The sequence below is a fragment of the Psittacula echo genome (assembly GCF_963264785.1).
Source record: "Psittacula echo genome assembly, chromosome: 10".
Taxonomy (NCBI): Eukaryota; Metazoa; Chordata; class Aves; order Psittaciformes; family Psittacidae; genus Psittacula; species Psittacula echo.
The window spans coordinates 4976203-5003210 of record NC_137741.1 but is presented as its reverse complement, the minus strand read 5'-3'; the positions used below and the strand labels follow the sequence as shown (position 1 = coordinate 5003210).

The following is a 27008-nucleotide window of genomic DNA, read 5'->3' as shown; positions in this document are numbered from 1 at the left end:
GTTACAAAAAAAGCATTTTTGATCTGACAGTTGTTAGAGAGAGATTATACACTTCTTGATGATGGGGGTTTTTCTTGAGTGAATTACAAATTGGAGGAGCTGTGAGTGGCTTAAAGGGGTCAATACTCTATTACTTTGGGTTCTTTCAATGTTGGAAGATACCTGAAACTGTGAACTGCTCAGCAAATTGTACTGAATGAAGAGAAATTCTATTAGAAGATGAATTTTTTGTAGAAGAAGAAATACAGAAATTGGAAAAATCCTATCAGTGTGATTTTTTTTTTTTTTTAAAGTGGCAATGAAATTACTTAGTAGGCATTGCTTGGCTATCTTGAAATGTCTCTTTTGAGTCTCACCAGAGCGTAGCCTGGAGTAGCTGCCTCTTTTTCCCTTTTAACCAATAAAGCATTCTGACCATGAAAAAACACTTTCTCTACAGGGGACCCAGTTGACACTGATTACACTGCTGTGGGATGTGCAATTACGACCATCTCTTCCAACCTCACTGAGATGTCTAAAGGTGTGAAACTGCTTGCTGCTCTCATGGATGATGAAGTTGGAAGTGGAGAAGATCTCCTGAAAGCTGCTCGAACATTGGCCAGTGCTGTCTCAGACTTGCTGAAGGCTGTGCAACCCACTTCAGGAGAGGTGAGTAGATGGAAACTTCTCAGGTTCTCTCTGAGAAATGCGTGGCTTTGGCTTTTTTGAGACATGTTCGCTTCGAAGCTAACATTGCCTGCTCCATGCCAGGCAATTTCCCCTGAGCAAGTTCTTTTCACTGTTTCTTATTCCTTTATCTGTCTGTATCTTCAGACCTGTAAGTATTGCTCCTTGATATTAGAATGTTCTATGTTATTTGCAGAGGTTAATTGATTTGTGTAATAAATAGTTCATTTATCTGGGTCCTTTACTCTCTTTTTGAAACAAATTTCGAACAGTAGTATGACTCAGTTTAATAGGAAGTGGAGAGATACTCATCTATGATTCTATTTCTTTGCTATCTTTGTCTACTTTGACATATAAAATGAAAACTTAATTCCCCTGCTGTAGTCTTCCAGAAATTAGAGTAGTATTGACTAGGGTAGACTGTCTTGATCAGTTTGTTAAGAGTTGGAGTCAGCAACCAGTTTGCCTTGGATCTCTTCAAGAGTTTATGTTTTGAAGAATATGAAATTTCCTGATGTTTCAGATCAGTTGCCATATTGACTGTCCATCCTTAATAGAGTTATTACAACAATGTCTATTTGAGTTCTTTGAAATTCTTTACAAGTTCTCTGGGGCACTTCAGGTGAAACGCATGAAATATGGATGTGCAGTTGTGTATTTGGAAAAGTAAAGATTTTTCCAAAGTACTCCTGTTGTGTAATGGGTTTTTTTAGCCATATTGATTGCATGCTAATGCAGAAGTTCCTGAAGGAAATCTAAAATTCAAGTAAAGCTCATTTTCTTTGAATTAATGTACTTCACCCTTCTATTTTTGCAGCCTCGACAGACAGTTCTGACTGCAGCTGGAAGCATCGGGCAAGCAAGCGGGGAGCTACTGAGACAAATTGGGGAGAATGAAACAGATGAAAGGTTCCAGGTAATGAGGGGGTTGCTTGTCGCTGTCAGAACTGTGCAGCTTACTAATGAGGAGGCCACTGCATAAAACCAGGCTTCCTAAAGTGCAGTTAGGAAATGCCAGAATGAAAGTTTCTCCCTGCTAATTGAGGTTAATCCATTGTGAAATTGTTTTTAATTACACAATCACAAAGTGCTGACTTCATGGGAACCCATGCTTCATTCTGTGCATCATACAGATGCTTTCTGGCTTCATGGAGAGCTTTTGCACTGTACTCTCCTCAGTGTTTTAAATGCATTTGGGACATATATTTGTTCTTGTGGACTCCAAGCCAATTCAAAATTTGACTCATACCATCCAGTAAGTTGATAACATGGATGGAGAACTGTCAGGTTTTCTAAGTAATAGCCATGTTTGCTTCTTTATATGAAACAAAATGTTTAAGTTTTGATACAAGAGAACTTCTTACCTTTAGAAGACTTGATCTTAATATAAATGATCTTAATGTAAATTCTTAATATAAATCTTAACAAAAACATACTTTTTTTTGGTCATAAGATTAAGTTTTCCCTTTATTGTACCAGGATGTTCTTATGAGTCTGGCCAAAGCTGTTGCAAATGCTGCTGCCATGTTAGTGCTGAAGGCCAAGAATGTAGCACAGGTCGCAGAGGACACTGTCCTGCAGAACCGGGTCATTGCTGCCGCTACACAGTGCGCACTCTCTACTTCTCAGCTTGTGGCTTGTGCGAAGGTGAGGCTAGCAGTGCCCATGAGGTGGCAAGGTATTGTTTTATGTCTGTGTTTCTCTGTATTTCCAACGGTCTCTGGCAATATGCTGTGTTAATATCATAGCTCTAGATTTATGCAATATCAAAGGTTTTGATTAACGAATTGTCACCCATAACAGTGGCAATCAGGAGCCCTAAGTATGTGAGGTGTGGCTGCAATCTCCAGAGAAGTTTCCACAAATAAGACAGCCTGTCTGATGAGTTACTAATACTGATAAAAAACTAGAAAACATTAGCTTAAAAAGCGTATCTTGCCTGTGGATGACTATGTAAATTATTAATGAAAGCCTAGAATTAGGATGGGTTTACCTCATGCAAAGCTAAATAATGAAAAGTTGGTGTTCTTGCTGAAAATAAAATCAATTTGGTTGTCATTGATTTTAAACATGTTTGCACTAATTTAAAGTAGCCCGGTCATTTTAATAGATCCATTGCTTTTGGCCAGGTGCTGGTGTTCAGTCAAAGCAAATTACAAAGGAGTGGAGCTCAGACCTCAAATTCTTAAGTCTGCAATTGGAACAGTACAACTTCTGCAGCCTTTTTTTGTCTAAAAACTAAAGAAACAAACCACTTGTTCACATTTCCATTATTAAACAGTTCTCATTGCTGACGTGGATGCTGCTTTTGAAGTCTGCATGGTCATCTTTTGCAGAAAACAAAATGCCAGAAGGGTTCTATTAAAATTAACAGCCAATATTAGGTACTAAATTTTATATATTTTCGACTTCATTTCTCTGTCTGCAAGGGCTTTTTTTAATCCATATATATGGATTTTCATTATCTGGACTCGATGTTCCTACTGCCAGTGAATTTGTGCAATATGGCAGAAGACACCCAGTGGTATCCTGTTTTCCTCATAAAAATATGTAAACTTTTCCCATTGCTGAAGGCTCTCCGGATATGCCTGAACAAAACAAGGAAGGCTTGCTTCTAACCTGTAGGTTTATTACTTGTTTATTACTTGTACTTCAGAAGTAGAACATGGTTAGACTTGTGTGAAGCACTACTTTTATTTAAACAAAGAAACAAAAGGCTGATATAAGAAGGCTTTACAAGACCGGCTTCAGTTCAGATTTCATTTTATTTGGAATTCCAGGGGAACAGGAGTCGGTCACAGGGTGTAGTTATTCTGGAGGAGTTTGGCCCATGCCTGCCTTCCAGAACCATTCTCTATGGTTTCCTTAGTTCAGTAGCTGTTGAAGAAGCATGAAACAAGAAAGGGATTTCCATTCTTAGAATCAAGTTAACAACATGCAGAATCCAGATTCCTAATCTAGATGTCTGAAGCTACCTATTTAAATACTTTCAGGGTTTTCTGTCAAGGGAAAACAAAAACCTGATGTAGTAGATAGGAAATTTGCAGATAAACCTTTTCTGAATGCTTTGTGTCCTTTGCCCATGCAGGTTGTGAGTCCCACCATCAGCTCTCCAGTGTGTCAGGAACAGCTGATTGAGGCAGGGAAACTGGTAGACCGTTCAGTGGAGAACTGCGTGAGGGCCTGCCAGGCTGCCACAGATGACACTGAGTTACTGAAGCAGGTCAGTGCAGCTGCCAGCATTGTCAGCCAAGCCCTGAATGACCTCTTGCAGCATGTCCGCCAGTTTGCAAGCAGGGGAGAGCCCATTGGACGCTATGACCAGGCTACAGATACCATCATGTGTGTCACAGAGAGTATTTTCAGTTCAATGGGAGATGCTGGTAAGTTTCTCTAATGAACAGTAGCTTTTCATGATTCAGAGATGTGGACATTTCAAACAGTACAAGTAAAAAGCCACTTCTCTGTTGTACTGTATTTCTAGGCTAGTGCTGTCATGCTGGGTAGTCATTCAGCCCATAAGATTAAATCATCAGTGTGCACACAGCTGTGTGCTAGGTAGAATGAATGTTCTGTGAAAACAATGAGTCTCGTGCTTAAGGATCACTGTAATATTTTGTCTGTTTTCTACCACTGCTTCGCTTCACAGAATTGTGTAGCAGTTTCTCATCTTCAAATATAAAGACAGGTACCTGGGCAAATATTTCCCACTGATTGAGTTCATTATACCCAGATTTTGTTGTAGGTTTTGAAATTGATTCTGCTTTTTTTTTTCTGTGATGTTGTTAAAATGTGCAGCTTCTAGAACTAACCAAAACTTGAGATGCCTGGCAATTGACCAATCCAATATGAATTTTTAGTAAAGAACCAGTAAATTACTAAGGAATCTAGTTACTGTAGATGTGCACAGGAAACCATGTCAACTTTTATGTTTAGCCAACACTCATGATTCAGCTTCACTGCAGTGAAAGAGATGATCTTGAATAGCGTTTTATTTCTGTCCACAGTCGAATATGTTGTTGTGCGATACTTAGTTTTTAGTAGAAGGCATTCAGATTCCATTCTGAGTTTCTTACTGCACTTCTGAGGTCACAGTTTTAACAGCAAAGAGACTCTGGCTTGTGACTGTTGTATTATTATCCAAGCAGGTTATTCTTTCTGCTTTGATTTACTGGCTTAATGCTGTAAGAAAGGGCATTTAAAGGGATTTTTTAATAAGTGGAATATTTGGACTGGGAACTGATTTACCATTATTGGTAAAAACCGTAATTCCAAAATTGCATTTCAGGAAATAGGTGATAAAAGCTAGAAAACTCTTAATTGCTTTGCCTGCTTCTGTGCAAAGAAGCCTGGTAAGAAGGCGATTTTAGAATTCTAAAGCCCAAAAGTTACCTTAACACATGAGAAAAATGCTGCTTTGGTTTTCTTTCCCATGATTTTTTTAAGAGCATTTGGAAAGAATGAGACCTTAGGGTCAAATACATCCTAATTGATTTGATAACCTGCAGAAAGCCCAAGGCTTTATGGGCTCCAGTCTGTTACAAAGGAGTTCAAGTGTATGCTTTGGTGACCAAATGAATTGACTCTAGAAAGGGTGTCTATCCACTTCAGAAGCATTGCTGTTTCATCCCCGTGCTTCACCATGACTCTAATATCTTAAATATACACCTTGGTTTTGGCCACATAATTGGTGCTGACTCTCTTCTGACAGTTTAGCTTATATTAGACAGAGAAGAAGAACAGGTGAAAAATGGATAATTTTTAATAAAAGTGAAATCTTGGCTGTAATTTAAAAGCAAAATTATTAGTCTCCACTAGGCCAGGAGTTTCCTTGACCTGTGTATTCAAAATTACCCCAAAGTATTGGGGTTTGTCTTCCTATCTAGAATGCAAGTACTACGTTTTTTCCTCTCCACTGTAGCAGTTTCCTTCATTTATGCTGCAATCCAAGATTTTGTTTGTGAAGCTTCTAAGTTATGAACTTTGAGTATCATTTTCAAGACAAAAGAATGCTTCAGCAAAAGAATACTTTGGCAAAAGTAACTTTATTTTCATTTTGTTGAGATGACTTTTGAAATGGAAACTGAAATGCAGAGAGGAGGAAAGTAAAGATATAACTGTACCCTGCAGGTGAAATGGTACGGCAGGCCAGGGTACTGGCTCAAGCCACTTCTGATCTCGTCAATGCCATGAGGTCAGATGCTGAAGCAGAAATCGACATGGAGAACTCTAAGAAGCTTCTGGCTGCTGCAAAACTCCTGGCAGATTCAACAGCCCGCATGGTTGAAGCTGCAAAGGTACCGGGAAAATGAAATAACTGACAGCTTCAAACTGTATGGTTATACACAAAGCGGTATGCGGGATATCATACATAGGATCTATCTGATAGTAGAGGTGTTTTTTCTTAACCAGTAAGAGTTCTGCATTTGACAATTTATTGTGATCATACATTGGGAAAAAATAACCCATAGCAGTCACTTACAACTATCTCCTACAAAAGCTGTTAAAGCAACTTTGCTTCTTAGGAACAGTGCCTTCCACCTGGGAAATTTTGCCTGTTCTGTTCTCCCCCACACTCTTGCTCTCACAAGAGAACTCTGTGCAAGAAACCTGCTTGAATCCACTAGGGAATAAGAAATTCTTTGCATTGTTTCACATATTCTGCACTAAAATGATTTTTACAGATCAGGGCCAGCCATTCTGCTAGGGCTCTAGAAGGCCCATATGCCTGGCTACAGAGCATATACTTGCAAGTACTTTCTCAGACTTCAAATGGAGAAAACCTACTGGGTTAAATCTCAGGGTTTGAACTGCAGTTCCTGAAAAGCACATTGAACTGGGAATTTTGAAAACTGTTCTTTTCAAAACCTACATTCATCAAAGTAGGTTATTACAGATCTGGTGGTTTACACAGGGGTTTTTTCCTAAGCACCTAAAGTAGTGTATAAAATAAATGTTCAGCTGCCTTCGTCACAATATCTAACATATATGGTATCAACCTTGCACCAGCAATAAATTTTCTGCTTCAAAGTCTTGCAACACTTTGATGTTCTTCTAACTTTGATTAAGACAAAATAACGAAAATAAAGGGTGATGTAGCAGACACTGTCTGGAACTAAAGCTTTGATAGTCATCTACATTTTATCCAGGAACTTTTACTAAGGTCATGGTATTTGCTCTGAAAATCTTGTGCAGGGAGCTGCAGCCAATCCTGAAAATGAGGATCAACAGCAGCGTCTGAGAGAAGCAGCGGAGGGACTGCGGGTTGCTACAAATGCTGCTGCACAGAATGCCATCAAGAAGAAAATTGTCAACAGATTAGAGGTTGGAAACCAGAGACTATTGAATTTGCAGTTTATTCCATTTTGGTAATCAGTATCAGTAGATAATTTCAAGCAAGCAAAAATGCCTATTTCAGGAGAAGTGCTAAACACAGAACAGCACTGCAAGCTCAGTTCCAGATTACAAGGCTTGGATTTTGAGATGCTAGTTTGTGATACCATAGTCCTCAGAAAATTGAGCAACTTATCACTGATGTAGTAAAGTGACTCAGGAGACATTTGATGGTGGCCCAGTCATAAAATTAGAATAGCTGAGATTTCAAACAGCTGAGCTGAAAGTACTTCATTTCTGTTTTCGTTTGTCTCTATGATCTGTCATTTACACACTGTATCTTTTGATGGTTGTACTAGTGTATCTGCCAGAGTTTCATGTGAATTTCCATACAAAGATATGTTGAATTGCAGCATATCCAAATAAACTGGTACTTTGTTTGGAGAATCAAAGCAGAAATAAAAAGATACATCCTATCTGATAGGACAGCCAAGAGGGAGAAAGGCAATTTGTTGTGCACTAAGAATAAAATATCTCTGAAGTTTGTCTTGTAGGCAAGGTTTGATCTTCCCATTCTCAGCCTAAAATGTAGAAAAGACAGATTGAAAAAAAGAAGCCTTTCATAATTCCTGGTTTCCAACTGTGGTTTTACAGTAGTCTGATTCAAGTGCAGTGAGATTAGACAAACAAGGAGAACTCAAGCAGGTAACTGTGTTCCAGAAGTGCATTTAAATTACTTTATCTGACTAGAATAAAAATGAGCAGTATTTCAGGGAATAAACAGTGATGTCTCAATTTTGTGGCTGTACGTGAGAAAGCTTTATGGAAAGGATAATTTACTTGTTTTACTTTTACAATACATACTGCCTTACAAAGGAGTGAAATGTGTAATGGTAACAATGAGCTTCCTGCTTGGTTGTATTTAGTGGGCCAGTTAAAGAAAAGAATGTTATGTTTGAATAGCTTGGATGAATGGTTGAATTTTTAATCTTCTCAGTGCTTTCAGACTCAGCAATATCAGTATTTTCTACCTCTGCATAAGTTTAGTATCTTAGGTTTTACCATAGAGCAATCTCAGTAGAAGCTGACTCCCTTGAGTCTTTGTCAGAAGTGTTGATATAGCAGTGTGGAAACACTGTATGTACTTTGCCTGTTTTCTCTGGCCTTCTTTGTAAGGAGCTAATTGATTAGACCATTTCTGCTCTGTAACTGACTGCTTTTGGTCATATTGCATCCTAAGTTATGAAGGAGTAAGAGGTTAGAATCCTCCTAGTTCCACCTTTTTCTTTATTGGCAAGATAGAGCTGGATAACAGTGTTCAGCTTACTTTCATCTTGAGAGAACAACTCTGAGTTTCCTCAAGGCAATTCAGACTAATCTAAGAATACAATGTATTAATCTGTCAAGTTGTTACTGTCCAAGTTACCTAAAATATGTTTTTCATCCTCTAAATGACTTAGACTTTTACCACTGATTTAAGTCTGTTTCCTTTTCTCCACAGATTGCTGCTAAGCAAGCTGCAGCTGCTGCTACTCAGACTATTGCAGCTTCTCAGAATGCGGCAGTGTCAAATAAGAACACAGCAGCCCACCAGCAACTTGTGCAGAGCTGTAAGGTAAATGTATCACAACCCCCTGAGAAATAACTCTTGAGCTCTGCTTTATGGGGAGCTGAAGATCACCTGCTGTAATAATAGTATTACAACACACATTCATCTGTGGATTCTAGAGAACTCTCATTTATTGAATTACCCATAGTTTCCCTGCCTTACTGTTCAGAGAGCCTTGGAAAGTTGTGAGTGCCATGTAGTAGTATTTGACTGTTACAAATACACCTGCAAACACTTTACTACAAAGAATTGACAGGCTTATATACCTCAGCATATATCTGTTGAGTAATAACCAGTTCACCTGAAGTGTTTTAAGTAAATGCTTTGCTGCAAATCAGTCAGCAGTACTGTATATGCAGAGCTATGCTAGAAGCAGTCTGCAGAGGGGTCTGCAGAGAAATCTGTACACTGGCCCAAGTGTGCTCTTTAGCAAATCAGTAGCTCTGTGATCATCAAAACAGGCCTTTGAATGATACATACAGTGAAATGGGGCTGAGGTCTGCTTTAATATAAAGGTAACCTTTGAATTTTCCACAACAAAGAATGGAGTAGCAATAGCGATTTCTACTATAATGGAGTGAAATCCTTATTTTAATTTACTGGTTTGATAACAAACAGCACTGGTCCAGCTATTCTGATGTTCAGCATACAAGCACCTGCAGCCTGAAATGTCACTGTAAAAACATTATAGACCTTACAATGGGGTTAACGTGATTCTTAGCTTGAAGCTGCCAAGACCACAGATGTCAAGGTATGCCTGAAGTCAAGCACATTTTTATAGTTCCAAGCTAGAATTCAAAGCCTGCTGAGAAGCTGTTCTCTTTAGTGTTTAAGCTACATTTGGCACCTTAATTTCTAGCTCTGACTAATGTTGCTTCAGGGCTTTTAAATAAACTGCATTCAAACAAAAAATTGAAAAGACAATAGGATGCAGAAGGGTTTTCTTTCGGGTGGAAGAGCAGCTATGTGGGGAACAAGAACAAAACCACTGAAGAAAACACATTAACATTCAGCAATTTCTTGGTGGTAATCCTAAAAATGTTGTAGTTAAGTAAGGTAATTCAAGTGCATGTCAAAATTGTGATGTAGGACGCTGCTAATTCAGTATGAATTGAAAACATAATAATAAAAGGTGAGCTGATTCACTTTATTGTTTCCAGTTCATTCTAATTCTTAGGTAACAGAGAAGGCTGATACTTTTTCTTGAGGGATGGGGGGGGAGTTCATATTGCACTGCTGAGCTAAGTTTTATTGTGGGATGGATGGACAAGGAGCATGAATCTGGGCAGTTCAGGAGTAAAGTTTTAGCAATGCCCACTGTTGCATGCTCCAGCCACATTGTATAGTTTGTATTGTTAGAAGTCAAGGAAAAGGAGGCTGAGGTGCTTAGGTGTAGAAGACAATGTTTTTCTGAAAGCAAGACATTCTCTTGAATAACATGTCGCCTCCAGTAGTTGCATTTGAGCTTGGCAAAAGAAGGAATTAAAATATTTTTTGTGTGGAATTTTGCAGAAAAATCTTAGATTGTTTTGTAGGATCTTTAATCAGTAGCTTAAATAAAGATTTCTTAAGTAGAAGTCTCTGAAAAAATCCTATTGTGTATTCGTCCAGTTCCATGGTGTCCTAAATGAATTCTGTGAAGGCACAGGAGTATTGTACCTGTGAATACTACAGGTTGTCTTTAAGGGGGGTGGAGAGTGGGTTTGCTTGTCTGTCAGTGGGTTTGGAGTTTTTATTTATCTATTAAAAGGTTTTTTCTTTGTTTTTGTAGAATGTTGCAGACCATATTCCTCAGTTGGTGCAGGGTGTAAGAGGAAGTCAAGCTCAGTCAGAAGACCTCAGTGCCCAGCTTGCTCTAATAAATTCCAGCCAGAATTTCCTTCAGGTGAAGTGAATCAATCACTGTACTAGAATCCATCACAGCAAAAAGCATTTTGTAGTGCTGTGTGTTTTCATTTGTGACTAATAAGCAGTAAACTGTAAGAAGTCCATCCCTGACTGTGAGCTATAGCTAAGGAGAATTTAGTTCCTCAGGTCAGATGGCTGAAGTACATTGAATCTGTGGAAAATGAAAACCACCAAAACTGAGGATAAAAGTAGCAAGAAAAGTCAAGCGTGTGGAGAAGAAACATTCATTACTATAGCACTTGCCTTCTGTAAAAGAGTTTAAAGAGCAAGATGGAAAGAATTGAGCATCTTTCTAAGCAGAGGTCTGAGTATGTGAGATAATGGTGTAATTTTCTTGGTGAAGGTAAAGTTAGTGGTGCAAGAAGCAGCTCCAAAATTCTTCACAAATAAAAGAGTATAACCATTTTTTTTAGACACGTCTTAAAGAAGATTAAATATTGAGTGTTGATAATCAAACCTATTGGATTTAATGTCTAAATTACAAGAAACAAACAGAAGAAACCAATTTTCTGTATAATGACTTAATGAATACTTGGCACCAGTTAGTCCTGCCTTAAATGTGGTTGCTGATAACAGGCTCTTTATGGACCCATGTAGCTAGAGGTATTGCAAACCATGCTCTCATTCCAAGTATTTTGCTGTATGATTCTCTCCAGAGACATTAAGAAATGATCCATCTCCCCTCTGGCTGTATGTGTACCATAGTGATGGTAAGAATCAGCAAAGTATTCTAATTGTACTGACAGCAAACCTTGTGAAGAATCAGTGCTTGAGTTGCAATTTTCAAGATAGAGCATTTTGGCAGAGTTTAATACTTAGAAATATTGAGGCAAATTTGCCATCTGTGCCACCTGGACCTGCTTGTGCCACCTGGATGCTGAATGGCAAAACTGCACATTGCAATATTTTTAAGTAGTCAACATGAGTACTCAAAGGCCTCAAGCAGACATTGGTACCAGTGAATAAGTCATTGGACTAATAAAGCACAATGTGTCCTGCTGCAGAAGACACTGCTGTGTGAAATCATGTCAGGGTGCAGCACATGATTAAAAGGCTGGGATCTAGAGGGTTGTGGTTAAGGAGCAGGGAAGTGCATGAAATGATCATTACAGAAAATATGGAAATCTCACGAATGTCTGAATGGAGAAAGCAGTTTGTTTACTGAATTCTAAGCCACATTTAAAGAAAATCAACTAGTAAAACCAACTGTGTTCCCTACTCTTCTTTGAACAGCCTGGAAGTAAGATGGTGGCATCTGCTAAAGCTGCAGTCCCCACTGTGACTGATCAAGCAGCAGCAATGCAACTAAGTCAGTGTGCAAAGAATCTTGCTACCAGCTTAGCTGAGCTACGAACAGCCTCCCAGAAGGTAGGTGAATGCTAGTTTTAACCAGCTAAAGCAAGATGCCCTGGATGGCGCTCACAGGCTCACTTCTCCTTGGCCCATTGTGCCTCCCCCAAGGGAATGACTCATGCTCAGGCAGCGTTCACTTTATGTGTTGCCTTTTGTGCACAGTTTGCTCAGTCACAGGTGCCTTCTGTGTCATAACAGAAAGGGGAGGGAGAAGTGGCAAGAAAACTGAAAAGCCTGTGCTAGCTTTCCAGAAAGACAGGGGGGAGGCTATACACAGAGCAGCACATTGAAGCTCTGAGCTGCTTTACGTCTGAAGGAGAGCAGGGGAAGGGGAGCCTATCTCATGCACCTGCCAAACTAGTGAGAACCCAGGTAGAGCACTGTTGTGGTCACAGTGATTGTGAACTGGAGCTGTCACCTATAAAATTCAGGGAAGCAGAGGCTATCTGTGTTTCAGACACTGACTTCTAAATTATATATGGGTTTTACTATGTTTTAAAGTGGGCAGTCTGCTCTTTGATTCCTGTGTGCACTGGGGCCCCAAACAAGATTTGTAGCATATAGGTGGCTACATCTGGGCTAACATTAAAATGCCCAGCTCAGGTACTGATGACTGTGGGCTGCCTCATTGGATAAGTCAGTGTGACTTTTGTCATGATGCATAGGTAGCTATTTGTCAAAGGTGAAGTCCAGACTGCAGCACTTATTTTCTCAATGCCTGGACTACCAGTGTGAAGGTATGTGTACACAAGCTGAATGTCTCTCTTTCCCCTGGTGGCTCTTAACAGTGTGTTACGCTACTCACAAGCTAAGAATATCGTGCAGGAGTTTGGAATTGATGCTGTGTAACACTTGAAAGTGCTCACAGTGGCCTCTAAAGGCGTAAGAGCCATCCTTTGGGAGAGGGAGGTTATACCTGAAGTATTTACTATTTCTGATAGTGGCTTACAGCTGCTAACATTGATATTGATCTGATTTCTGAATAGGCTCATGAAGCATGTGGCCCGATGGAAATCGATTCTGCTTTGAATACAGTCCAGACACTCAAAAATGAATTGCAAGATGCGAAGATGGCAGCTGTGGATGGACAGCTAAAACCTCTCCCAGGAGAAACTGTAATTGAGGAAGGATGTTCTTCATTTAAAAACAAACAAAGTTAGCTGTTAAAAAAATATAAGTATTGGAGGCAAAACAAGTAGTGAGGCTTTGGATAATGGTGACACTGATAGGATTTTGCATTCTCTTAAAAAGAGTTTATGTTCTGTAGTGGAATTACAGGACTGTAGGTCCTCTTTTATTGTAGAAATGACAGTATAGTAGCATCAATGTTTCAGTCTTTTCTTGTCAAAAAGAATTTCTTTTCTGTAGTGACCAAGATGGGAACTCAGTAATTGTAATACTAGCAGTCCTGGTAGGCTAAGAAGGTGAAATGTTTTATTTAGCAAAAATCTCCTTCCCCTAAGATGAAGATCTTGATTTCCATTGCTAGCTATACAAGGTTTTTTGTTCATATTACTTAACATGTTAATTTATTTCAGCCTGGACAGGGAACACATTAGTCAGATTTCAGAGAACCTCCGTGTGTGTTTGGTACCTGAGATAGAAGTTTGGGTTTGTGGAATGAGGGATTTTTTATTATTTAAAATAATGAATGTCTTTTAGTTGAGCTTAAACAAAGAATTTTGTCCTTTGCAATTTTTCACAGCTTGAGAAATGCACTCAGGACCTGGGAAGTACATCCAAAGCAGTTGGTTCATCAATGGCCCAGTTGTTAACTTGTGCTGCTCAAGGCAACGAGCACTACACAGGTAATGTTTTATTCGTGCCTTTGTGAAACCTCTGCTCACATAAAGTACTTGATAGAAGGTTTTCATATTACAGACTCTTAAATCAAGGAATTGCTCCTTGTTCTTTTTTATGCTGGTGGTGAACTGTGGCAAATTATTAGGACTTGTGAGTGTGAATACTGTGCTTCATGAAGGAAGTGTTGCGATCTGCTGTGGGTCTCTATAATCAGAACAGAGACATCTGGTGCTTTTGTGTAAATATATGCCACTGAAGCTCTGTGAAGGACAGAACTAAAACGTAATGCCATTTAAAGGTCAGTGGCATCAGAAATGTTGCTGTGTCCTTTCAGAAGGTTAAAAGGGCCTTTGGATATTTTTTGAAGCACAGGATGCAAACCTACTTCAGGTAGCCTGGTGATGTTTAAAACTGCATCTCTCACTTCATGTTACCAGTTTATATGTATAATGCAGCTGGTCTTTCTGATCCACTGATCACATTTGCATAGTTTGAGGTAAAACCAACAGGGCATATGGACGTAGAGATTCTACATTTATTTTTGTACCTGTAATTTTAGAAACCAAAATCTACTTGATAAGGGAAATATTCCCTTGCAGGAGGGAGAAAAGGTTTACTCTTGGATGGTAAAATGTTCTGTCTCCTTATTTCTGTAAAAAATGTAAGCTCTTGATGCAAATGCTACTGTGGGATTTTTTTAAATATTACTTACAGACTGCGTTATGGCAATTACCATTTCATTGGGTATAATTGCATCAGGGCCGCACAACTTCGAGCTGCTTTCACATGAAGCGCATGTAATTGCATTAAGATGGCTCACGTTTCTGTCACATAGTTATGCAGAAGTTAGCACTGGGTATCTGGCAAAGGAATACAGATACTTGCAGCTGATGTTGAACAATTGATCTAGTGGCTCTCAACATCAATCTGTAAGAGCTGTTTGGTTGGGAGGTCCTACAAAGCAAGGAGTTAATTTTCAAAGCTCATATAACTACTTTGTATCTCATACTGTCTTGTTATGCGCAAACCATTGGGTGCTCAAGCAGGCACTGTTTGCAGGTGTTATGACATTCTACTGTTCGTGTGTGATAAAAGTTCTTTACAGCTTACATCCACTATTTAATAATTCTTTCTTGTCTTCAACTGTCACAGTAAGTTTCTTTTCACTTTGTATTGAAAGTCATTGTAGAGAATGAAAGCAGCACGAAGGTGAAGGCAAAGCAACCAGACTTCTTTATTTTGTGGTGCTGTGATAGATTAAGTTGCACTTAGAAGATGCTTACTGGTATCTAATTAAAGGAAACGGAAAGTGTGGGTGCTTTTCCTGAAATATTCTTTAAATTAAGAATCTAGAAAGCTGTCTGTGGCTTGTCAAATAGAAAGATTGCCTACGGCAACGTAGGCAATACTGTTTCTCTGTAGTACTTGGCTTTACTTTGACCTATATTCTCACTTGCTTTTCATTATCTTCTAAAGTTTATGCAATTCAGAATGTTCAGTTGATTGGAAGAGAAGATGTGAAAAGGCACTGGAGTTAAAATGATAGCATAGCTACTTCATGGGTTGTATTTGATTGTGATGTCCCAGCTTTATAAACATTTCCAATAGGGATATTAGAACATTCTAATGCTTTTTAATACCTAAATATGGATCACCAAGGGGTCTTGCACAGTAAATGTTCAATTGTTCTTGCAAACAATCCCTTTCCCCCATAGCTTGGAGTATGGGGTTTTCCTCGTTTTCAGTTTTAGATTTTCTTCTTTTTCAGACTAAGATCTAGTTGCTGATGTAGAGCTGTGCCCAGAAAGTAGTCTTGGGGGTATAAGATTTACTTTATAGCTTCACTACAGGCATTTCTCAAGGCAAATGATGCTGTGTGTTTCAAATGTGTTTGTGCTTTTAACTGTATTTGCAATGTTATTTTGCAATGGGATCTTTGCCTGCAAGTTCATCTGTAATGAAATACAAAGATTGTCTTTAAGGGTACTGATAGAATCCTTGATTGACTCTGAACGTAGGAGTTGCTGCCAGAGAAACTGCTCAGGCTTTGAAGACTTTGGCTCAGGCAGCACGAGGGGTTGCAGCATCTACTACTGATCCTGTGGCAGCACATGCGATGTTGGATTCAGCAAGGGATGTCATGGAAGGCTCTGCTATGCTTATTCAGGAGGCAAAACAGGCTCTGGCTGCACCAGGGGATGCAGATAGTCAGCAGAGATTAGCCCAGGTAAGTTGCAACTTGAGCTCCTACATGAATTATCAAACATCCACTGAAATTACTTAGAACACACCATTAAATAATGAGAGAGAACAACTGAATACGAGGCTGCAAAGAATGTCACTTTTCTAGTCCTTCCAGCACCTCTCAGATAGTAACATCATGCTTATGTTAATCAATGCAGGTGGTGTGAAGGGTGATGTTATAGTCATCTTTTTACAAAAATAAATGTATACAAAGATGCAGTTAAGTGTTTTTACCCACAGCATATTTGAGTAGGCTGCTTGACTGCAAAACTGCAACAACTGTTCAACAAATCCTTATCAAATGAAGGATCTGTATTTATTTTACATTCAGAAAGTGAATGCCCATTTTCTAGACAAGTGGCACTGCAGCTTTTGAAGACTTCAAGGAGTAACAGATTCTTTCTTGCTTGTTTGAAAAGTTCTGTAATTGGCCTGTATTTGAAATCATTTCTTAGAGGAGACAGTTATTATAATCTTTAAAAAAAGGACTTTAAACAATGTAATATGCAAAGGATTTCTGCGATTAGTGTATGGTTAACTTCTGGGGCAGTCCCTTACCTGCAATGCTGCAGCCTTTATCCCAGTTGCCAGGATCACCCCTGCCAGCCCTATCCTATCAAATGGCTGAGTGTGAGTAATGAATACTGCTAGACTACAGATGAGCAAACCAGGAGAGCTGCAAACCTCAAAAATGGTCTTGTTAAAGACAAAATGTAGGAATTGCTGACTACAGAATGTGCCTCCTCTTCAATAAATGACCACTTAAGCCTTCTCAGTGTGGATATGTTTACTTGTATTGCAGGTGGCAAAAGCAGTGTCCCACTCCTTGAATAACTGTGTGAATTGTCTGCCTGGCCAAAAGGATGTGGATGTGGCCTTGAAGAGTATTGGGGAATCTAGCAAGAAGCTCCTTGTTGATTCGGTGAGATGTCTTTTAACATGGAAATAAATTTCAGAGTACTGAAAAGCATATCTGTGTCAAATTCTTATTTAGTAAATGTGCCCTAAGTACATATAATAGAAGTTTTGTTTAAGTTAATGCAACTTTATGTAGCTGCTACTTTGGCTGAAATGATGTTATTCTAGTGTATGGGAAAGGTGAAATATGTCTGTGGCTTGTGAAGGTGATAGTAAAGTTGATGGAATGGATCACCATTAGTTTGTTTTGTTGAAAATGCCAAATGTGACTTGATCTTTTGAAGAATATGACAATTAGAAAATTATAATCCATCTCCCACCAAAAAGTGATGAGTTCAGTCTCACAAGTATTGTGGTGAGCCAGAAGATGTTTGGTGCAAAAGTCGTTTTGTACAAGGAGAAGAATTGTTGTATTTCTGTTTAACTGCATCCCTGTCAAGAAAAGCCCTTTGTGCACTGGAAATTTGCCAGGAGATCATATGATTTGAACAACTTTTTTTTTTTCTGCACCTACCAGTGATCCTGCTACCCTGTGAATGAAGGAGGGATTGTATTTTGATTTGTTTGTGCAGGTTTTGGTAAAACCAAGATAGGAGTTTACAGTCATTCTGAAGAGCTGTCAATACTTGTGTGGTGTTCTGGAAAGCTTGTTTGTGGAAGTGAATGATGACTTGGAGACCAAAATGCTCCAACTTTTGCCACAGAGTTCATCACTTTGAATTTCGTAGTTGAACCATGAAATAGCTGTCATTATCTTTGCCCCTTGATTGTCAGTCCCTTGAAAGAAACATTAGGACTACAGTTGTATAGATTTCTGGTTGATAAGGTGTCCTATAGTTGAACTGTTCTGCACCCAGAACTGAATCACTAGCAGCCCAGTTGCAGTACTCCATTCTAGCCTTGTATGTGAAGCTCACTACTGTATTGCATTTGGTGTTCTTGAATTGTGTTGAACTTCCCAGTTGTGAAGGGCTGGTGTGATGTGACAGACAATAACATACAGCACTTGGTCTCTTACAGCTACCTCCAAGTTCTAAGTCATTTCAAGAAGCTCAGAGTGAACTGAACCAGGCAGCAGCAGACTTGAATCAGTCAGCAGGAGAAGTTGTGCATGCTACACGGGGCCAAAGTGGGGAACTAGCCGCAGCCTCTGGAAAATTCAGTGATGATTTTGATGAATTCCTTGATGCTGGTATTGAAATGGCTGGCCAAGCACAGGTGAATTTTTTCTCTGGCTAATTGGGACCAAGGGTTATCTAGGGCATAGTATCCTGCAGTGAAGTATCTTGGTTATCTAGTAGCGAAGTACGATGTGCTGCTGTGAGCCTATGCAGATATGATAGGGTGATGTTATGGAGCAGTCATCTCTAACTGGTTGTCCAGACTAAAGTTTTACACAGGATACTTCTGTTTGTTCCTGTGCCCAATCAGAAACGTGAATTCATAGTCCTCTGTGTAATTTGGGCTCTTTAACCAATTTGGGCTGTATATTTCAAGGTACAAAGGTGTGCTGAACCTCCGGAAGCTCATGGAAAGTGTTGCTTTTATTTTAGTAGAACTACCATGGAGCATAATTTATGTGAACACTATTCAAAATTGAGCGCCTTTCTTTGCTAATTTTCAAGTGCTTTAAGTAGAGGGAGGAAACATGCATTTATATTGCTCTATGGTGCATGCTGCCATGGATCTGACAGCAAGCACTTTGACTTCTTAGTGATTTAAATCTGCAGAGTTCTATTCTGATGAACTCAGTAACAATAAGGAATGTTATCACATATTATTCCTAGCTTATTCCTAGTAGTATAAGTACTCATTTGAAGTTGGAGATATTGCCTTCATTTTATCTTACTGGGTTTAGGTGTACTAAATTACACTGATTGGTCATGTGGAGATGGTTTAGCTTAACAAATGCCAGCATATTAAAAAGGGTCAGGTACCAGGAGAGCTGGGAGGACTTGCAGAAAAGAGTCTGCAGACTGTCTTGCCCTAATTAGCAGGAGAAACTTGCAAGTCTAAGAAATTCTTGCCGAAAGAAAACTAGCCAGAGAGTCCTTTGAAGTCTTTAAAGAAGTGTCTCTATAGAGCAGATGCTTTGTAGATAGAGCTGAGTAGATAGATTGGACAACAACTGCTAATTATTCTGCATCAAAACATAATTATTTTATTTCCAGATCCATGAAGTTAGGCAGGCACCAAATGCCAGCTGATTCTCTGAAACTGTGAATAGGAGTCACGTACCTGAATCTTTTTAGCCACGGGCCTCACTGGCTTCTGGTATGTTTTGTTTGAGGCAATTCAATGAAGGCAAAAGTAGAAATGATAGTGCAAATAACTATTTGAAAAGAGAATTCCAGCTGCTGCTGTCCTTGTGGCCCTTGTGGATTTGCTTACCCTGCTGACCTCTAGGGGATGATAACCATCTTAATTGTGAATGGCTGATCTTTCAAAAAAGAGAATGCCTTCTGTCTTTGTCTAGCTATTCGATCTGAACAGAAGCCATACAGGTATTCTGGATGCCCAGCAAAATGTTGGGGTAGGGAGGAAGCAGAGAATGTAAATATTGAGAAAAACCTATTCACATTGGCCAAGTAATATGCAACCTCTTTACATAAAACTCTGAACAGATTGTTAGAAAGAACAGATTCACGTCTGAGCGCTGACAGAAGAATCTAGTCACAGCTATTTGTTGTGATAATGCCGCCCTTCCCTGTAATTGTATGTATATGCAGGTTCTCCTTTTCAGGCAGTGCCTTAAATAAGTAATAGAACATCCAAGTCAGAATGTTTGCCAAATTAGCTTGTAGAAATGCCTTTTCTTGGAATAGATGACTATCGGGAGAGATCTTTTTGTGTAATCCCAGTTACATGCTAGAGAGCCTGAGGGTTGGTTTCAGAAGATGCTAGAATGCAGAGAATCTACACTGAGTGAATAATGTGGATCAGTTGTGCCAGGCAGAGACACATGAGAGCCTTGACAACAAAAGCATTGTTCAACAAGTAGTAAAGTTTCTCCCTTGCTCATTTGTGAATGCTGCCATTGTTAGAAACCAAGCTGTTTGTTATATGGGCTGCTTCTTCTGTAACGTAAGTGAAGCTAGAGGCACCTGTCTGGGTGCAGAGGCTTTGGTCCATGTCCTTCTCTCGACTGTGGTCCCCTGCATGTCCGTGGTTTCAGGTGGGTAAACAAACTGGGTTTCCAAATGTGCAAGCTCTGCACCTAATGTTATGCTGCTGTCGCTTTCCAGACTAAAGAGGACCAGATTCAAGTAATAGGTAACCTCAAGAGCATCTCTATGGCTTCCAGCAAGCTGTTACTAGCTGCCAAGTCTCTGTCTGTTGATCCTGGAGCTCCTAATGCCAAGAACCTCTTAGCAGCAGCAGCAAGGTAAGGATATGTTGCTTTATTTAGGTTTTCTTGATATGTTTGTTTTCTCTGTGATATTTGTCATGTGTTTATATATTCTTCTGCTGTTGACAGTTGAGTGATTGGGACCTGCAGTTCTATTTAAATGAAAGTAGGCCTGAGGAAAACTGCTTATTTTGGTATAGTTTCGTAACTGGCATAACTTGTTACCTTTGATAGAAATAAGAGCTGTTAGTTGAAGAGTTGGCCTGGTTTTTGAAAGGGACTAATGTGTTTTATCTCCTGTGTATTTTACCACCTGTGTTCTGACAAGGCAGTAGCTAACATTAAGCCTCTCAATCACTAACAAAGAAAATAAATTGAATCATATTCTCATATAGAATGTGCTTAGCAGTCACGTTGTGGCTACCTATCACTAACAGTGCATATGTGTGTGTGATTGAGAACACTTGCAAGGGTTAGATGCTATGCTTATTTGGTGGAAGATATCCTTATTTAAGGTATTCTGTCAACCATGCCCTGAATTCCATTTTTTGGACTCTGTTCCTCAGTCAGGATGCTCCGTGTTTATGTGAAAAATAACACTGCATTTCAGTGTTTGGATTATCTCCTCTCCTCCACTTTGTCAAATCCTTGTCACAATTAATTTTTTCCAAATTAAGTTTTTATTCAGTTATTTAAGTTTGTAAATGGAATGCTCAAATATCCAACTGGCAGGGAACTGCTGAAGGACAGATACATATCACACCTAGAACTGCCAATGTAAGTCAGATGAATGTCTGAGATAGTGAGGATGTGACTTACAATATTGTCTTCCAAAATGTTTAAACCCACAAAGATCAGCCTAGAGATGAAGTGAGTGAAGACTGTTCCTTCTTTAGGGATAATGTAGTTGATGTTTGTTCTGAGCCTTGTAATCATCCCTTTCTAATAGCAATAACTTTAATTTTAAAAATAAATCTACTACTTTAATAGAGGACTTGTTAAAAGGGTTTTGCTGCTTTACGTTGTCATATTTGTTAAATAGATAAATAAATAAATTCTGACATCCATCTTGTCTCCCCATAAATAAATAGCTTGTAGGAAAACTGTTGGTAGTCTAAGGCATGCTGCTTGAAGGTGAAGGAGTTGCATGAGCTTTCGTTACTGCTGCAGTATCAGACTGCTACAGATTTTTCCTTTAGGATTGGAGCATTCCTGTTTGGAGCACAGATGAAGCTAGTGCCCCCAGTGAAGCCCACTTAGTTGTTAGTTTCTGCCAGGCCAGTATTGCCTCTGTAGAAGCACATAATCAAAAAAGGGAGACAAGCCATTTAAAGCCATTAGATATTCTGTTTTGCCATGCTGTTAGACTCTCTATGTGTGTCTGCATGCATATGACTAGACATCAGATAAGCATAAAAAGTCAATACTGTACCAATTCTCAGTGTGTGTGTGTAAGATGCTAAGGAGACACCAGATTTCCATTCTCAAATCCTTCGTGCCTGATTGTGACAAGCTTGCCAGGGCTCGGTTCTCTTTCCCTGCTATGACATGGTCAGGGTCAAGTATTTTTACTTCTTCTCATTCTTTTTGCTCTGGAAATAAATGTAAAACCTGGTGTATATGTAATAAGTACTTTCTGTTTCCTCTTGTAACAGGTGATGCCATCCATCTTAGGTAATCATGTTATTGATATAACCAACACATTATGAAGTGCCAATTTTCTTAAAGAGAAAATAGCCCAAGTGCCTGTCAGAGTTTTCAAACCAGAAGAAAGCATATCCTCCATGCTGTCTTGTTTCACTCAGTTTCTAATTGGCCATGAAATACAACACAAAACCACCTGCATTGTACTATAATGTCACAGTGCAAGCTAAGCGTTTGCAAATTGGTGACAACATCACAGTATCACACAGTATCACAGTATGTTAGAGATTGGAAGGGACCTCAAAAGATCATCTAGTCCAATCCCCCTGCCAGAGCAGGAACACCTAGATAAGGTTACACAGGAATGTGTCCAGGCGGGCCTTGAATGTCTCCAGAGAAGGAGACTCCACAACCTCCCTGGGCAGCCTGTTCCAGTGTTCTGTCACCCTCACTGAGAAGAAGTTTCTTCTCAAGTTTAAGTGGAACCTCTTGTGTTCCAGTTTGTACCCATTACCCCTTGTCTTATCATTGTTTGCCATTGAGAAGAGCCTGGCTCCATCCTCATGACGCTCCCCCTTTATATATTTATATACACTAATAAGGTCCCCCCGCAGTCTCCTCTTCTCCAAACTATAGAGACCCAGCTCCCTCAGCCTTTCCTCATAAGGGAGATGCTCCACTCCCTCAATCATCTTTGTCGCCCTGCGCTGGACTCTCTCCAGCAGGTCCCTGTCCTCCTTGAACTGAGGGGCCCAGAACTGGACACAATATTCCAGATGCGGTCTCACCAGGGCCGAGTAGAGGGGAAGGAGGACCTCTCTCGACCTACTGACCACCCCCCTTCTAATACACCCCAGGATGCCATTGGCCTTCTTGGCCACAAGGGCACAGTGTTGGCTCATGGTCATCCTGCCATCCACTAGGACCCCCAGGTCCCTCTCCCCTACACTACTCTCTAACAGGTCATTCCCCAACCTATATTGGAACCTGGGGTAAAGGTAAACATGCCTAGCTAGAGAAATTATCTTCCATTAACAATGAATAGCATACTTCCTTCTCCTCCTGAAAAGCCTTTTTTTCTAGAAGCTGCTTTCCTGGGTGGTTAGCCTTTAATCTAAAATTAATGTAGTTATAATGGATTTTGCTCAGTATCAGAGCATTCATCAGAAACACGAATAGTGACTATATTGTATGTCTCATTCCGCCTGTGTTCAAGAGTGCCAGAGCTGTGAACTCCCATAGAAACATAATGCAAAAATATCTTGTTCTGATATGTGGATTTAAGCCTCAGGGAGACTCAGAATATCAATGATTAGTGAAAGATTAAAAACCCAACTTGATAACAGGCTGTAGAAATACATAGTGGGATTGTGTGTGTGTATAACACAGTATGTCAGACAAGGACTTGTTAGCAAAGCATGTGTATTATTATGTTACATTCAAACAGTTTTTGACATAGTAGCCACTTACTTCTGTGTCTTTCAAGACTCCTGGGCTGCAGTTGAGAAATGATTCAGTTAATGCCAGATCTGGAGAAGTGCTGAAGTACCTTTTAGAACTGAAGTTAAGTCATGCTGCTAGTGCATGCACTGGCCAGCTGCCAGGTGGTGTTCTGCTCTTTCTCACCCATGTTTTCACAGAGGTGCCCCCAGCTTTGTCTGCAGGGCTCAGCTGTGTCCTGCGGTGGGTCTGTTGGAGTGTCTGCACCCAGCTGCCTGGAGCAGCCCCTGGCCTTTTCTCACAGAGGCCTCCTTTCAGCCAAAAGCTTGCCACACACACCCAATACACTTGTTGCTGTGAGATGTAGCCTCTGTTTCTTCTGGACAAACTTCCCAGTTGTTTGCACTGAAGGGATAGGTTTTCAAGTGTGGATCACTACCACATGTCTTGGTGAGAATGTTTTTTGCTCTTACGAAGCTTGTTACAGCAGAGGTCTCCAGGTGAGCTTTTTAACGTACAGTTAATCCCCGAACACTGGAAGGAAATAATGCAGTCGAATATTAAAGTTTTAAATCCTGATGCTATGTACAGTTAATGAAACAAAGCTTTAATAAGAGGAATGCTTTAATTTTAAGATATACCTTTTTTTCCCTTCTACTCTCTCTAGAGCTGTAACTGAGAGTATAAACCAGCTCATCACGCTGTGCACCCAGCAAGCTCCCGGGCAGAAGGAGTGTGATAATGCTCTTAGAGAACTGGAGGTATTACTACATTTCACAACTTCTGTAGCATCTAGAACTTCAGGAAACACTTGCCTGAGAAGGACAGTTAGTGAGAAGAGTCTGGGTGTATGGAACTAGATGAATTTCAAAGGGAAACTGAGGCAAAGCCACATAGTCCTGAAACCAGAGTGGAGGCTCACATCAAAGTGACCTGAGGAACCTACCAAACTCTGGGGAAAGCTGTATTGCTTTCAATTTCTCTTTACAGTTATTAAGTTCTTACTTTTTCCCTTTATTTCCCCAATTCATTGCCTGGTTTTCAGGCTCTGTCAGTAATCAGAGTTTCTTTCATTATTTCAGACAGTTAAGGGAATGCTGGATAACCCCAACGAACCTGTGAGCGACCTCTCATATTTTGACTGTATTGAAGGTGTAATGGAAAACTCAAAGGTAATTTCCTTTCCCCCCTGCGTGGCAATTGTAAAGTGCGTTTTGATAATCTGAAGATTCCACGTGCATATCAAACATATTAGAAACACAACACAGTGTTTATAGCTGCAGTGTACACTATCCCTCGATAAAACTCCGCCTGAGACAGGTCTCTTACAGGTAAATGTAAGTTTTGGTTTGTTAAAAGGCATATTGTTGTGGTAAGAAATGGTTAATGAAGTGAATTCTATGCAATGCTGTTAAAATTTCCCATGTTCTCCCTTCCTTTCCTGTGCATTAGACAGCATGTCATACTTTCATGATATGCTATGATAGCAATTGCAGCTATGATAGAACAACCCAAAGCACAAATGGGAGGCCTGGCAATGAAAAGCCATTGTATTGTTCTGTGCAAAATAGCTTGGAGAAGCGTCTGAGCAGTCCAGATATTCCAGCTCATCAGAAACTCTGTGAAATCTCAGAAGTTATTTTTAAATATACCGTAGTATGCATCTTCCTTTGAAGCTTTGCATTTGATGTTCTTATTTGATGTGTTGGAATCGTCTCTGATCCTTCCTTCTCTAAAAGAAAAAGAGCAAGCCTGATAGACGTTATCGTGCAGCTGATGCTCTACTGCAGCCAGCCCTTATTTGGAATTTTCAAAGAAAATCAGCTGAATTCAGTGGGAGACACTGTGGGAATTAATGTGTATTCAGTGTTGATCTGCATGCCTTATCCAGCAGGGCACACAGCAATGTGCCCGATTCCATGAAGTCGTTAACTAGCTAAAATTTCTAGTATCCAAATCAGAGAGGTTTGTGGGCCAGAACTGGCTCAGGGCCAGGAATCACTTGCCTTTGAGTGACAGGGAAGCATACTGGGAAGATAACTTTGGGGTTTAATTTAACAGGTTCTTGGAGAATCAATGGCGGGCATTTCCCAGAATGCCAAAACCGGGGATCTGTTAGTCTTTGGAGAATGTGTTGGAGTGGCATCCAAGGCGCTCTGTGGCCTCACAGAGGCAGCAGCTCAGGTAAGCTACTGAAGTTCGTAAAGCAAGTTTATGTTCTTGTTTTAAGTAAGCTCATGTTGTGGGTGCATAATGGGAGATGCTGTTCCTTGCGGCCAAACAAATGATGACCTTGTAGTGCGTGCCATGCTCTGTGTATATCCGCAAAAATCGGGCACACTGCTGTATGCTGCTGAAGCAGCAAAGTACAATAATGTACATATTTTATAAGGAAGGGAATTGACCAAGAAGGAAACTGTTTTGAGGATAAAGCAAATGTCAAAGCTGCAGCATATGGAATTCATGTTCGCAACTCAAGCTCTGAGCTGTACCTCATAGCGAAGTGCACAGGACACCCACAGTTAAAATGAATGAATCAAGTTTGATTTAATTTGTAAAAATTCATAAGGAGCACTACGAATTTCAGCCATTTTAAATGATAAGCAACCTGTTTCAGCTATCCAGACACTCTCAGACTAACCAAAATTCTTAAGCTATTACAACAAATCAGAGTCTGGAACTGGTCACTGGTTTCACTGATCTCATAACCGGGTGACTTGAAGTCTCAAGAGCTGATAAAGCCTCTTCAGTGAAGGATTTGGCTGATGAGATTTATGCTCTGCATCTGCGAACCATGTCTTGATTTCCCTACATATGGAATGTCTCAGTATGGACTTAATCTTCTTATCCTATCTGTGATGGAAATTGTTCAAGAACTTTTGGAAAATGGTTTAAGACAGTTCAGACAATTCTTCCTTGTTGAGAAGCATGAAACTTCTCTTTAATTGAGAAAGTAAGCTTGGCCATCAGACATCTTGAGCTGCAGTGATACCCACAACTGCAGATTTGATGGATCCTATGCTCAGCAGCAGTGCATTTGCTATGAATTGAGTTTGTGCTCAGAATTCACTACCTCCACTGTGGCTAATCCAGTAAATAATTTGCTGGTTCTTGTGACAATTGAAGCTTTTTCCACTAGCTGTGCAAAAAAAAAAGTGAAAATTAATGTTTCCAGGGATACCAGCTGCCTAAACAGGAGACAGGTTGTATTTTGACTAAATAAATTTCACAAGTGTAAGGGTAATTTTCCTCAGTTTCAGAGTATTATGGGGATTTAATACAAAGAAAGTGGTGACAGTACTTCATGGTATGATTTCTGGATAATCTCAGACCACCATGTGCTATGACATGGCAAGCTTCTCAAAGAACCAAGATGGATTTAACTTTGTTTCTTAGGATTGTTTTCTTCCTTTCTCTATTTCTAGGCTGCTTACCTGGTTGGCATCTCAGATCCAAACAGTCAGGCTGGTCAACAGGGTCTTGTTGACCCAATTCAGTTCGCCAGAGCCAATCAAGCAATCCAGATGGCCTGCCAGAACTTGGTAGATCCAGCAAGCAGCCCCTCACAGGTGATTCCAGTGGATTGCAGCAAGACTGTCGTTGTTAGGACACATGACTGCTTCAGTTGGGAGCAAGCAAAAGAGTTGTGGTTTGAACCTGTTGTGTGGCTTTGAACTGTGACTTTGCAGACTTGACTAGAGTAACTGTCATGCTCCTTTGACAATCTGTGTGTTTTGTGCC

The 27008-nt window shown here is 39.9% G+C and overlaps 1 protein-coding gene across 2 annotated transcripts in view; it reads left to right on the top strand.

Moving 5' to 3' along the window:
* The window catches only part of TLN2 (talin 2), a gene marked incomplete at its 5' end in the record, with an annotated part of 84941 nt that overhangs the window by 18035 nt on the left and 39898 nt on the right, over positions 1 to 27008 (top strand). For both annotated transcript variants that reach the window (XM_080626091.1, XM_080626090.1), the window contains 19 exons: positions 440 to 648; positions 1484 to 1582; positions 2146 to 2313; positions 3755 to 4049; positions 5797 to 5963; positions 6862 to 6990; positions 8501 to 8614; positions 10380 to 10493; positions 11750 to 11884; positions 12856 to 12984; positions 13575 to 13677; positions 15691 to 15899; positions 16719 to 16838; positions 17855 to 18052; positions 20080 to 20219; positions 23935 to 24028; positions 24350 to 24439; positions 25329 to 25451; positions 26693 to 26836. In XM_080626091.1, the coding sequence (XP_080482217.1) occupies positions 440 to 648; positions 1484 to 1582; positions 2146 to 2313; positions 3755 to 4049; positions 5797 to 5963; positions 6862 to 6990; positions 8501 to 8614; positions 10380 to 10493; positions 11750 to 11884; positions 12856 to 12984; positions 13575 to 13677; positions 15691 to 15899; positions 16719 to 16838; positions 17855 to 18052; positions 20080 to 20219; positions 23935 to 24028; positions 24350 to 24439; positions 25329 to 25451; positions 26693 to 26836 (2780 nt within the window). The remainder of the gene's footprint in view (positions 1 to 439; positions 649 to 1483; positions 1583 to 2145; positions 2314 to 3754; positions 4050 to 5796; positions 5964 to 6861; positions 6991 to 8500; positions 8615 to 10379; positions 10494 to 11749; positions 11885 to 12855; positions 12985 to 13574; positions 13678 to 15690; positions 15900 to 16718; positions 16839 to 17854; positions 18053 to 20079; positions 20220 to 23934; positions 24029 to 24349; positions 24440 to 25328; positions 25452 to 26692; positions 26837 to 27008) is intronic.